Source organism: Hyperoodon ampullatus, assembly GCF_949752795.1.
Source record: "Hyperoodon ampullatus genome assembly, chromosome: 2".
NCBI classification, from domain to species: Eukaryota; Metazoa; Chordata; class Mammalia; order Artiodactyla; family Ziphiidae; genus Hyperoodon; species Hyperoodon ampullatus.
Window position 1 is genome coordinate 180,306,645 of NC_136915.1, and position 12,512 is coordinate 180,319,156.

Sequence of the window (12,512 nt, forward strand, 5' to 3'; positions counted from 1 at the left end):
AATAGTAGGACATCAAGAAGCTTGGTTAAATGACTCAAAGGCCGGCGCGGACAACGTCCAATTAGATCATCTCTGGCTAACAGCCAGAATGAATAAAAGGGATCAATCCCGGGTGCAAGCGCAGAACTGTGACTAAAGCCTGCTCCCAGCCTCCGCTTCGACGTTAGACACCCCGCTGGCCGCCGCTGGTCACGTGACCCGGGCCGCGGCAGCCTGGGCACCTGGGCCGTCCCGCGCATGCGCAGTGCCCCGGGCGGCGGACCGGAGGGTGCTGACGGCTTCCGGTTTTGTTTCCCCGTCCGTGCGTGGCGAAAGCTCTTCAGGCTCCGCGGTGGCGGCTGTAGCAGCGGCGGGGTGGCGGGGGGCAGGGCGTGGTGAGGTAAGGTGAATGCCCGAACAGGGTTCCCCGGAGCCATGGCCTGCTCCATTGTCCAGTTCTGCACCTTCCAGGACCTCCAGGCCGCCCGGGACTTCCTCTTCCCTCGTCTGCGGGAGGAGAACCCCAGCTGCACCGTGAGGAGGGACCCCAGTAAGTGCCCCCGCCTCGCCGCTCCCTTCCCCGCCTCCGCCCGCGGGACCTGCTCGGCGGCGTCGGGCCTCCCACCCGCTCCGCCCCTTCTACTCCGCGGCTCCTAGTTGCCCCCGCGCCTCCCCTCTTCTCTCTGCGCGAATCCCTTGCCCTCCTCGTCCTGAAGCCGCCTCCGCCCGCCCTGGCTGCGTCGTTGCTGTCTTCCTCTCGCTTAAGCCACTCCGCCCTCTGGCCAAACACCGCGTCTTGCTTCATCTGGTCTCTGCCTATCCCACTTCCCCACCCCCAACTGCTACTTGTCTCTCCTCCATCTCCCCTCCCTCCAGCCCGGGGTCCCCTGTTACACTCTGCCCGCCCCGCGATCGCATCCTCCTCCCCATTCCTTGCCAGCTGTCAGCGCTCTAGCTTCGTTTTTCCTCAACCCCTACGCTCCTCTATGCCTGGCAGTGTGGCCTTCTGCTACCTCCCCTCCCGAAAGAGTTTATCGTCGCCCACACTCTCCCTTCTTCCATCCCCTTTCCTCCCATTCAGATTTAGAGAATAAGTGATTGACAAGTGAGAGACTCCTAAGGTGGCGAGTAGGCGGCTCTCAACTAAGGAAAATAACCTGTCAGGGAGTGAGAATCCGCATCAGGAACTGAAGTTACAGTAACATGGCCGTGAAAAGTTAATTGGCTTTATTGAGATGAGAAACCGTCCGCCTGTTATTATCATCAAACAGTGTGACTTGCCCACGTAGTATAAAATCCCAAGTCTGGTTTATTGGCTACTGCATAGTTCCTCAGAATTTCCTACATTTCTCCTGTTGAAACGGTGTGTTTTTTGTGTCTGATTTCTTCGTATTTCCACGCGACTACAAAGCCATATGTCCAAAGCACATTTGGCTTTGTAGTGTAGTGCTTTTACTTTGTGCTATACTGGAATGGTGAGGAAAGGCCCACTAACTAAGCTCCTCCCGTTTTTTAAAATTTAGAAGATATCAAATCAAACCTACTTATGAATATTTACTCTGTGCCAGTCAGTAGTGCTGCAAATCAAATAAGGTTGGTGGTCTCTGCCATCTAAGAGCTTATAATTTGCTGGGACAAATAAATTAACCCCTTGTTAATTTATATATATCTCAATACAGCATGATTATATATATATGGCACTAGGGGATACTTCCTTGAATTGGAGGTACTTAGGCCTACCTTTGAAGTAGTAGTTAGATGAATAAGAGAGAGGTAATAGCATATGCAGAGGAAGGGAGGCCTGAAATGGCATGATATTTAGAGAGCTAAGAAAGGCTGAATGGCTGAAGAGGAGAATATGAGGGAAGGGGTTGGGGGGGTGAGCTGTAAAGGTAATAAGGAGCTTGATCCCAAGCCTTCTGAAAGGAGTGGGATGCACCTGAAAGACATGAAGCAGAGGAATGACGTGGTCAGATTGTACTTAATGTAATCAGCAAAGTTTTTGAATACCTGTTTTGTGCTTTGACAGCAGTGTGGAGGAGAGACAGGAAGCCGGGAAATTGGTTGGGAGGCTATTCCAATAATCCATACAAAAGTGATGCGAGCTTGAACTAAAGTAGCTTCAGCTGGACTTGAGAGCAGGCGCTAGATTAGAAAGATATAAAGGAGGTAGCGTCTACAGGACCTAATGAAGATCTCGTGCTAGGGGTTGTAGCTGGTGAGGGAGAGGGAGTGGAGGATGCCTTTGGCTTTTGGCTCGGGCAAGGGTTTCTAATGAAGGGGAATGAAGGAAATAGGTTTTGGACCTTTTTCATCTTAAATGTTTGCAGTTTGTCCAATTTTAAATGTATGCAGTGAGTCCAGTAGAACAGGTCTAAAACTTAATAAGTATCCCTGGGCCAGAGGCATTAATTTGGGAGTTACCAGCAAAACGTGTCAGTCAGTCTCAAGGGTTATGAGTGTAGTGAAACGAATGCAGGACTGAAGATATAACCGTAGAGGAGCACTGAAGTTTAAGAGTCAAATAGAGATTAATGGGAAGAAGACTGAGAAAGAGTAACAGAAAGAGAAGAAACCCAGGTGAGAGTAATGCCCCAGAATTGAGAGAGGATTTGATGAAGGGAAGAGTGGTCAGCAGTTGCAAATGCAGCAGAGGTCAGCTAGGATAAGAATGGAAAAGGGCTCATTGGCTTTGGGAAGGTGGACATGACTGGGACCTTAGGACAGCTTCAGTGGAAGGGTTGGGGACAGAAAGCATATTTACCAGGTATTGAGGCGTTAAAAAGTGAAGTTGCCTATTTCAAGGAGCCAGGTGGTGAAGGATGGTCAACACAGGACTGTAGACAGGGGATGTAGAGCATGGACACATTTTCTCTATCCCATTCCCACTCCCCTGGTCCAGGCCACCATCTTCTCTCACCTGGGCAATGGCAGTAGTCTTTGAACAGATCTTCCTGCTTCTACTCTTGGTTTCTTTTCTTTCTTTCTTTTTTTCTATATATAATAGTTTGCATCTACTAATCCCTAACTCCCAGTCCTTTCCTTCCCCACTGCCCCGCATGGCAACCACAAGTCTGTTCTCTATATCTGTAAGTCTGTTTTTGTTTTGTGGATATGTTCATTTGTGTCATATTTTAGATTCCACATATAAGTGATATCATGTGGTATTTGTCCTTCTCTTTCTGACTTACTTCACTTAGTATGATAATTTCTAGGCCCATCCATGTTGCTGCAAATGGCATTATTTCATTCTTTTTAATGGCTGAGTAATATTCCATTGTATATATAAATACATAGCACATCTTCTTTATCCATTCATCTGTCAGTGGACATTTAGATTGTTTCCATGTCTTGGCTGTTGTAGGTAGTGCTGCTGTGAGCATAGGGGTGCGTGTATCTTTTCAAATTATAGTTTTGTCTGGGTAAATGCCCAGGAGTGGGATTGCTGGATCATATGGCAACTCTATGTTTAGTTTCTTGAGGAACCTCCATACTGTTTTCCATAGTGGCTGCACCAATTTAACATTCCCACCAACAGTGTAGGAGGGTTTCTTTTTCTCCACACCCTCTCCAGCATTTATTATTTGTAGACATTTTAATGGTTTCTTATAGTTAGTTCCCAGAAGCAGTCAGAGTGAACTTTTAAAGACATAACATAATCATAACACATAATCGTAACAGTCCTCTCTCTGTAACCCTCTATGTCTTTCAATTGCACTTTAATATAAAATCCAAAGTTCTCAAATGGCTTACAAGGCCCTTGAGGCCCTGCTTCCTGCCACTTCTTGCACCTCATACTCTTCTCCCCTCATTTCTTACGCTTCATACACACTTTTTGGTTGTTAAACCAGTCAAGCCCATTCGTGTCTGAGGCCTTTGCCCGTGCCCTTGTCCCTGCGTTGGATATTCTGTGCAGATCCTTGCGTGCTCGGTGCATCTTGTTCAAGTCTCAACATCTCAGGGAGGTCTTTTCTGACCGTCTAATCTAAAACAGTCACCCCTACTCCCTTGTTCTCATTTGTTACTCGAAATCATTTCATCTTGTTTATTTTTCGTCACCAAGTCTATACTGTCCAGTATGGTAGTCTCTAGCCAGAACTAGCTGTTGAAATGTGGCAAGCGCTACTGAGGAACTGAATTTTTAATTTTAGTTAATTTTAATTAATTTAAATTTAAATAGTCAGATATGTCTAGTGGCTACCACATTGTATGGTACATTTATAAATTCTAAAATTTAGGTACCAACAGATTGAATACTTGTCCAAGGTCACACAATGAAGGTAGCCTTAGGCTATGAACTTGATCCAGGCATTTGGGAATATAATCATACCCCAAACATCTAGATTAATTTATAATATACCTATGGGTTTGCAAATATGATTTAATTTATTACCCTTTTAAATAAAATTCTTAGGCATATGTGTGTTGGTATTATTGTGGCTACCAGCGATTCAAGTAGAAAACAAATGGAGAAAGAACCTCTTAACCGGTGAGCCCCTTTGCCAAATCTGTATTTTACAGTTAGAATGGTGCTTTAATTCAGAAATGAAAATCAGAAAAATAGCTTGTCCTATTGTAGATGGTTTACTTGGAATTCTTGAAATAACTGGGACTACAGATTTCAGTAATCACTCAAGGCCATCTTTTACAAAACATCAGGCTTTGTAAAGAGCTCATCATTAAGAAAACCTGAACCTAAACTTCTGTGAGGGTGAAAATTTAGAGTAAAAATGAAGTTATGGTGGTGTTTGGCTTTGCTTTTCTTCACTTTATTTATTAGTGTTGTAAATGATTATTGGGAAGTAGAAATCATGAGATCATTTTATTTAGCTTATATAGTTTTAATTTCTTATACTAGCTCATCTCTAGAGGATATATAAGGCAACTGATAATTTTGAAGACTTATCTATTAGTTTAATAATTTTTTAATTTTAATATGGATAGCTGCCATTGACATAGTGATACCTAGTACCTGGGCACCCAGATCTCAATACTGCTCTTCTATATTTGAATTGTCAGAGAATAACAGTATGACTTTACGTTACTTTGTATCATCAATTATAAAATGAGACTGTCTTCTATTGCTTTAAAAGAGGTCTTGAACCCTACTATTTCCCAGTGTTTACATTAGTGATAAATATTTATAGTTGGTTCTACTCAATCTAGTGCTATCTATTTAGACATAAAATTTGGTCTCATACTTTGAAATTTTGGAGATGGGCAATAGTATGTGTCCCCACCTGGCCTACAGTGACATAATTTCCAGGGAGATTGGATTTCTCTACCAGAGCCATCTGATATTTATAATTGAATTAGGTGAAAGAAAGGAGAGAAGGAAGGAAGGAAAGAAAGAAAGACATGTACAGAGAGGGAGAATCAAAATATTTGGAGGTAATTTAAGTATAATCTGGATCTATTAATTTACCTAATAGTAAAATAATTTTCTGTTGCCATACTAATAAGGTAGAGCAGCTTTCCCTCTTGCCTCTTTTATCAGAAAGATAGAAGAAGGTAAAGCATACAGAGAATTACCTTGGAGTCATCAATTAAAGTCACGTTTTTGTCCAATCACCGAGAAAAGTATGCTTTTTAGGATAACCTAAAATCATGGAATCACTTTGGAATATTATAAATGGTGTAAAGTACCCACTTTTTTTATATTGAGTGAAAATGCTTTCTTTTGTTTGTGACCATAGTGGGGAGAGAAAAGTAATCTGAAAGTAGAATATTTATAGGAATTTCAGAAAATTTATAGAGGTATTGGATTTCATTAGCTATTTAAAATTGGAAGAGGATCTTAGATATAAATTTTTGTCGATGACAAAACTGACACATGAACAGTCTAATTCCTTTATTCAGCTAATATTTATTGAGCACCTACTGTGTACAAAGTAGTCTTAAAGGTAAATAAAATAGGTCCCTCTCCTCAAGGAACGTTCAGCCAGTAAATGAGTGTTAGAGGTGTTATGCTATAATTTGACACATGATAGTCAGAGAATGAAGGAGTGTTGGTTCACACTGTTTAGGGGACTTAGGAAAGTCTTCACAGAGGAACTGATATTTTCACCATGTCTTAGTAGTTTAATAGAGGTCCATCAGGTGGAGAGAAAATGGTCAGGCAAGGGATGTGAAACAGCACGGGGTTCAGAAAGATGCAGATAGTAAATTCTGGTGGAAGAGTGAGATATGGTGGGATAAAGCTGGAGAGATTGGCAGAGGAGTTTAGATTTTATGCAGTAGCAAGGAAGTAAGTCTACCTTGGGGATTACAGGGAAATTTGCTAAAGTTTACTTGGGAACAGATAGTTTTAAGTAGGTCAGCTTCCAGATGCACCTATATAAGTGCCTACTTTCCCACCCTACCTTCTCCTGTTTACTAAACAAAGGCTCACCTCTCACACATTTCAAATATTATTATAGTAAGTTGCTTCCAAGGCATTTAAAAAAACCTCCCCTTTAAGGCACCGTAAACTCCCCCATCCATCAACAAGAGACTTCCAAATAATTTTTGCTATTTATGTTTAATAATTATTTGTCAACATTTGTGATAATGTATGTGGTTTTTCTCAGTTATCTGCTTCTAATAATAATTGCAATAAGTCAAGTAAAAAAACTTTTAATACTTAGAGCCTTTGATCCCAAGAAAACTGCTTTTTCTCAGTTCTTATCTGTTTTTGCAGAGAAATTTTTAGACTGATGATACATATCTGTATTATATTAGAATAGCATTCTGTGGAGGAAGTGAATGGAAATAAGAATTCAGGGAGAAAAAAGGACTTATAAAATTAGTCTTAGAGAAGATAATCATATTTTTTAAATGGGTGTTTGTGGGTAGTATTTCCCAGTAGTATTTAGAATCCACTGAATAAATTTAAAAGGATGATATAAATCTATATTGAAACATCCATGTTTAATATATCAGAAATTACATTTTTTGTGCAAGGGATACATATTATTGAAAAACTCTTTTGGGGTGTATATAATCAAAAAGTTTGAAAACATTCTATAGGACATTCTGTCCTTACCAGTCTTTTTTTTCATCATAGCATGCATAAAAAGTGAGACCTAAGCCCTGAATAGTGAAAACAATTTTGAAGAAGGAGGAAAAAGTTGGAGTACTTCTACTTCCTAATTTCAAAACCTATTGCAAAGCTACAGTAATCAAAAGTGTGTGGTACTGGCATAAAGACAGACAACTAGGATAATGGAATAGAGAGCTCAGAAATAAGTCCTTGTGTATATGATCAGATGATTTTTGACAAGGTGTCAAGACCACTCAACGGGGAAAGGACAGTCTCTTCAACAAATCGTGTTGGGAAAACTGCATATCCAAATACAAAAGAATGAATTTGGACCATTATCTTACACCACATTAAAAAATTAACAAAAAATGGACTAAAGACCTAAATATAAGACCTAAAACTATAAAACTGTTAGAAGAAAACATAGGGAGAAAACTTCATGACATTGGACTTGGCAGTGAGTTTTTGGATATAACACCAAAAGCACAGGCAACAAAAGCAAAAATAGACAAATGAGACTATATCAAACTTTAAGACTTTTGTGAATCAAAGGCTGCAGTCAACAAAGTGAAAAGACAGCCTACAGAATGGGAGAAAATATTTGCAAATCATATATCTGATAAAGGATTAGTATCCACAGTATATCAATACAAAGAACTCCTACAGCCCAACAACAATAAATAACTCAAGTAAAAACTGAGCAAAAGACTGGAATAGACATTTTTCCAAAGATGTTATAGAAATGGCCAGTAAGCATATGAAAAGATACTCAATATCACTAATCATGAGAATCGCCAGCTTGGCTACTATTAAACAAAAACAAAACAAAACAAACAAACAAAAACAACAGAAAATAACAAGTGTTGGCAAGGATATGGAGAAATTGGAACTCTGTACACTGTTGGTAGGATTGTAAAATGGTACAACTGCTATGGAAAGCAGTATGGAGTTTCCTCCAAAAATAAAAAAATAGAATTACTATATGAGCCATCCCATTTATGGGTATATATCCAAAAGAATTGAAAATAGTGTCTAGAAGAGATATTTGCACACCCATGATCATAGAGGGACGTTCATAAAAGACAAAGAGTCGAAGCAACCCAAATGCCCATCGATGGATGAATGGAATGGGGTATTTACATGCAATGGAAAATTATTCAGCCATTAAAAAGAAGGAAATCATATCACATGCTACAACATGAATGACCTTGAGGACGTTATGATATGTGAAATATTCGCCTGTCAAAAAACATAAATGCATGGTTCCGTTTATATGAGTTATCTAAAGTAATTAAATTCACGGAAACAGGAAGTAGAATGGTGGTTACTAGGAACTAGGGAGAGGGTGAAAAGGGGTGTTGTTTAATGGGTTTTACAGTCTCAGATTTGCAAGATGGAAAAGTTCTAGAGGTCTGTATTATAACAGTGTGAATATACTTAACATTACTGAACTGTACACTTAAAAATGGTTACGATGATAATTTTTATGTTATGTGTTTTTAACATAATAAAAATATATAAATTAGTATGGTAGTAAAGAAATGGGTCATAAAATGTAAAATAAAGCTGTTCATGGTGGGAGGTGAGCTGCTAGAGGTTCCAGTAGTCCCAGGCCCTACTTGGCTGTCCTTAGAGCTGAGAGGATCAATATCTTGGCTCACCTGTAACCCATTTGCAGTTTACTGGGAATCCCTGCTGTAGGCAGAGCAGGGCCTTCATACGTAAAGACAGGACTAAGGCAGTAGCAGTGGTGATGGAGTTTGAAACTTGCTAGCTATAGCAGCGGCAACCTATGCAAAGAATTTGAGCCGAGAAACAGGATAGCCAGGTTAATATTTTAAACACATTCCTTTGTCAGCAAAGAAGAGAATGAATGGGAATGGTGGGTGAAAGTGGAAATAGAATGACCAGTTGGGTGGCCTTTGCAGTATCTCCCAAAAGGGGAGATAATCTTTTCCTTAGCTTGGTATTCTTCAGATGTTACTTAATGATCTACACAGTGACAATCCTGGAACTATAAGATAGCAAGTATTTTTGAGTGACTACTATGCTAATATCATTTGGGACTCTTGAGACCCTAAATGAACTTTCCTCATGAGAGGGAATCCTTGAAACTCTACGGTGTCTGCCATGCCATATTCCTCCTTTGAAAAGAAAACCAGAAACAGTCCCTTGAACACAGATCACTTTTCTTTGTATCATGTGAGCATAAGTCTCACATATAAATTCCTCAGAAGAGAGAATCTCAGGTCAGGAGAGAGAGAATTACCCATGATCACATTGCCTCTTTTTATTTTTTTTAAGTATATAAAATCAGATGTATAAGCTACCTTCTGGCTACTCACATCCCACATTCCAAATGTTAAAACTTTAGTATTATGCTGTCCAGAATAGTAGCCACTAGCCACATGTGGCTATTTAAATTTAAGTGTAAATTAATAGAAATTAAATAAAAATTCAGTTCCTCAGTCATACTAGTTACATTTCAGTGGCCACATATACCTACCTAGTGGCTAACTAATTGGACAGCACAGATAAAGAACACCTCCATCATTACAGGAGGTTCTATTGTAAAGTGCTACCTTAGTGAGAGTCTTCCAGACTTTCTGCTGAGACAATAAACACACACATACTGCTTGGGTATTTTATTTATCTTTTAAATTTTATATCATGGACTCATTCTTGTAAAATGTATATTCTGGAACTTTTTTGGTTTACTTAATGTCAACATCTTTTCAAGCTGTATATATAACTCTATAGCATTTTTTCCTAATGTCTGTACAGTATTCCAATGAAGACTCTGCCAGGTTTTAGTTAACCATTCCCCTATCAATGAACATTTAGATTATTTCCAGTATTTTTGCTATAAGAAAATGCTCCAGTAAGCATCCTTATATATGCTTTTACCCATGATGCTAATATTTCTCTATGTAAATTTCTGGGATTGGAATTGCTGAATAATAGAAATTCACATTTTAATTGTTGATCATAGTTGCCCAGTTACTCTCAAAATTGGTCAGGTTCATTCCTATCCATGGTAAACAGAAGTGCCCATTTATACACTTACATGTCATCTTTCTGTGTTATCAGTTTTTTTTATTTTTGCTCTTCTGATAAATGAAATGTGGTTCTTGTGTGATACTAAGATAATTATCAGACTTTATCTATATTTTTTTTAAAGCAGCAAGTAATAGCAAAATTAAGCTGGTATTGCAAGAATTTAGGTTAAATATAAGGAAAGTTTTCTCACAGGGACAATAATTGAATATTAGACTGTTCTAATAGAAGAAGGAAGGAAGGAAGATACTGAATTGGTTTTAGAATATGCAGAAATTAGCTTTGGTGAGCAGTGGTTGTGTACCTCCATCCTCATTTACATTCCCTCACATTTTCTGCTGCTTTGGAGATAATAAATCAATAACACATAATTATGAAGTGGTAGGAAAGAATTATATAAGTTCTATCTAATATACATAATATATTATTGCCTTTAGTGACTTCCTTTGAAAAATAAAATGAGTAGAAAGAATAGGGCATATTAAATTTCTTCAAGTCTACAGATTTGTTTTGTTTTGTTTTGTTGTTGCTTTTGTCAAGATAGGTCTAAAGATTTCTTAGGTTTTTGAGCAAAGGAAGCATGTTTAGTTTTTAAACTTCAGAGCAGGAGGATACACTCTATTTCTGCTTAAAAATATTTTCAGTTCTGTCCTTTGTGAATTATCAGAACATTCTTCTTCTGTGATACAGGAGGCCACTTATTTGACAACAGAAGTCATTAGAATTCCAGAACTGGAAGGGACCTTATAGACCTAGTCCGATTTAATCATGGTGTTTTGAAAGGAACTCCTACTTACTGAAAATGGGATGGCCTTGTCATTTTAGATTGCTGCATATTTTTATGTGCTGAAAGGAATATGCTAATTTGAAATTTATATTCCCATATCCATTTCCTTAGAAATAGAAAAAGATTAATAATTCTGAGGCATAGGAAATTAAGCAGCTTCTCTGTTCTTTAGTCTTTTTTTTTGGCTTTATATTGCTATGTGATGCTTTCTGTGCCTTGGCCAAGAAGAGCCAACTAAAATTTGTTGCACCCCCTGAATTATTTACAAGTCATAGGTTCTAGAGGTTCAGGCTCTTTATAGAAACAAGTACTTTATCTCTGTTTTTTTCTTGTATTAGAAGAACAGAAATGAATTTGCTTCAGCACTAATAAGATCTTTTCTTAGACCATGGAGATTAAGTTTTCCTTTTCCTAACGTCTAAGGATTTCAGTTTCTCATTTACTTTTTGATCTTGACATACTCATATTGGAAAAAGCAAATACTGTCAAATTAATTGCCCACTTCTAGAATTCAGTTTCCTTTCTAGCTTCAAGTTCTTGTTAAATGAAAAAGAAATACTCAGTTTATGAGGACAGACTGTTCAGAAGCAAATCAGAATAATGTATATTTTAAATTAAATAGACCTATGGAAAGCAGAAGTTGAATTTCTCATTTAAGCTTTTGTTGGTAGAATAATTCATTTGTTGGAAATGTCCCTAAAAAAGACATCTGTAATTTTTTGATGTTTGAATTACAGTGTTTTCTCTATGGTTTGAAGGTTTCAATGACTATAATTTATCAAGTGAGAAACGGCACAGTTTTTTAATACTAGTATAATCTACTCTTCTCAGGGAAAAAATTCTTTCCAGAGGGAGTTGTAGTTACATTTTACTAATATATTTTAAAGTCATTGGTTTTATTCATTCAGGCAAAACATTTAACTTGATAAGGGTAAGAACAAGAGTTTATGTTTATGTTTCCAATTATTCTAGACAGTTCAAAATAGTCCTCTTCAGTGATAGGTATAAAAAAAAGTTAAGGATTGAAAACTCAAGTTACTAATCAATGAAGAAGTAGTTGCTTTTTGTTACTGTTACTTGTAACTTCATCTTGCTTGTTTTTATTTCTCTCTATATCATGTAAGTTGGTTGGAGATCAGCTTAGGAATTTTATTTATATAGAGAGCAAGTATGATTCAAGGTGTGGTATGAAATAAGAGTGAAAGGTAGTTTCAGCAGATGAGGTCGACTAACAAAATAATCTAAACTGGCAAACTTCTTGAAAGACTTAAATTGAATCCTCAGTGCAATCCTTGATTATCTGTGAATTTTAAGGAAAAATGGTTAAGAATATGAAAATAATAGAGTTTAAAGGAAACTCACCCCTCAAGAATGGTTTGCTCCCCCCTCCCCCCAAAAAAAGTTACAGATTCAAAACTAAGCAGAAATGTCTCTTGGACTTGGAAATGCCATTTTTTTTCAGTAAGTTGTACAGGAAATGAGGTGGGAAAGCCCAGTTAAAACATGAACCTTTGAAATATTTTGCTTATAGCTGATGCTGTCCTGATGTAATATAGTCGTAAAATGACTGCTTTAGGAGCAAACATCTGGCACATGAGTCATAGCACTAAAGTAACAAGATTAGGGAAGCATTCTCATGATCTATTTTTAGATGTCTCCAATAGGCAA

The 12,512-nt window shown here is 38.2% G+C and overlaps 1 protein-coding gene across 1 annotated transcript in view; it reads left to right on the forward strand.

Moving 5' to 3' along the window:
- Positions 1-414: 414 nt before the first annotated feature.
- RAB3GAP2 (RAB3 GTPase activating non-catalytic protein subunit 2) overlaps positions 415-12,512 on the forward strand; it is a gene marked incomplete at its 5' end in the record, with an annotated part of 94,699 nt that continues 82,601 nt past the window's right edge. Inside the window, one exon of the mRNA XM_079698564.1 lies at positions 415-529. Within this exon, the coding sequence (XP_079554690.1) occupies positions 415-529 (115 nt within the window). The remainder of the gene's footprint in view (positions 530-12,512) is intronic.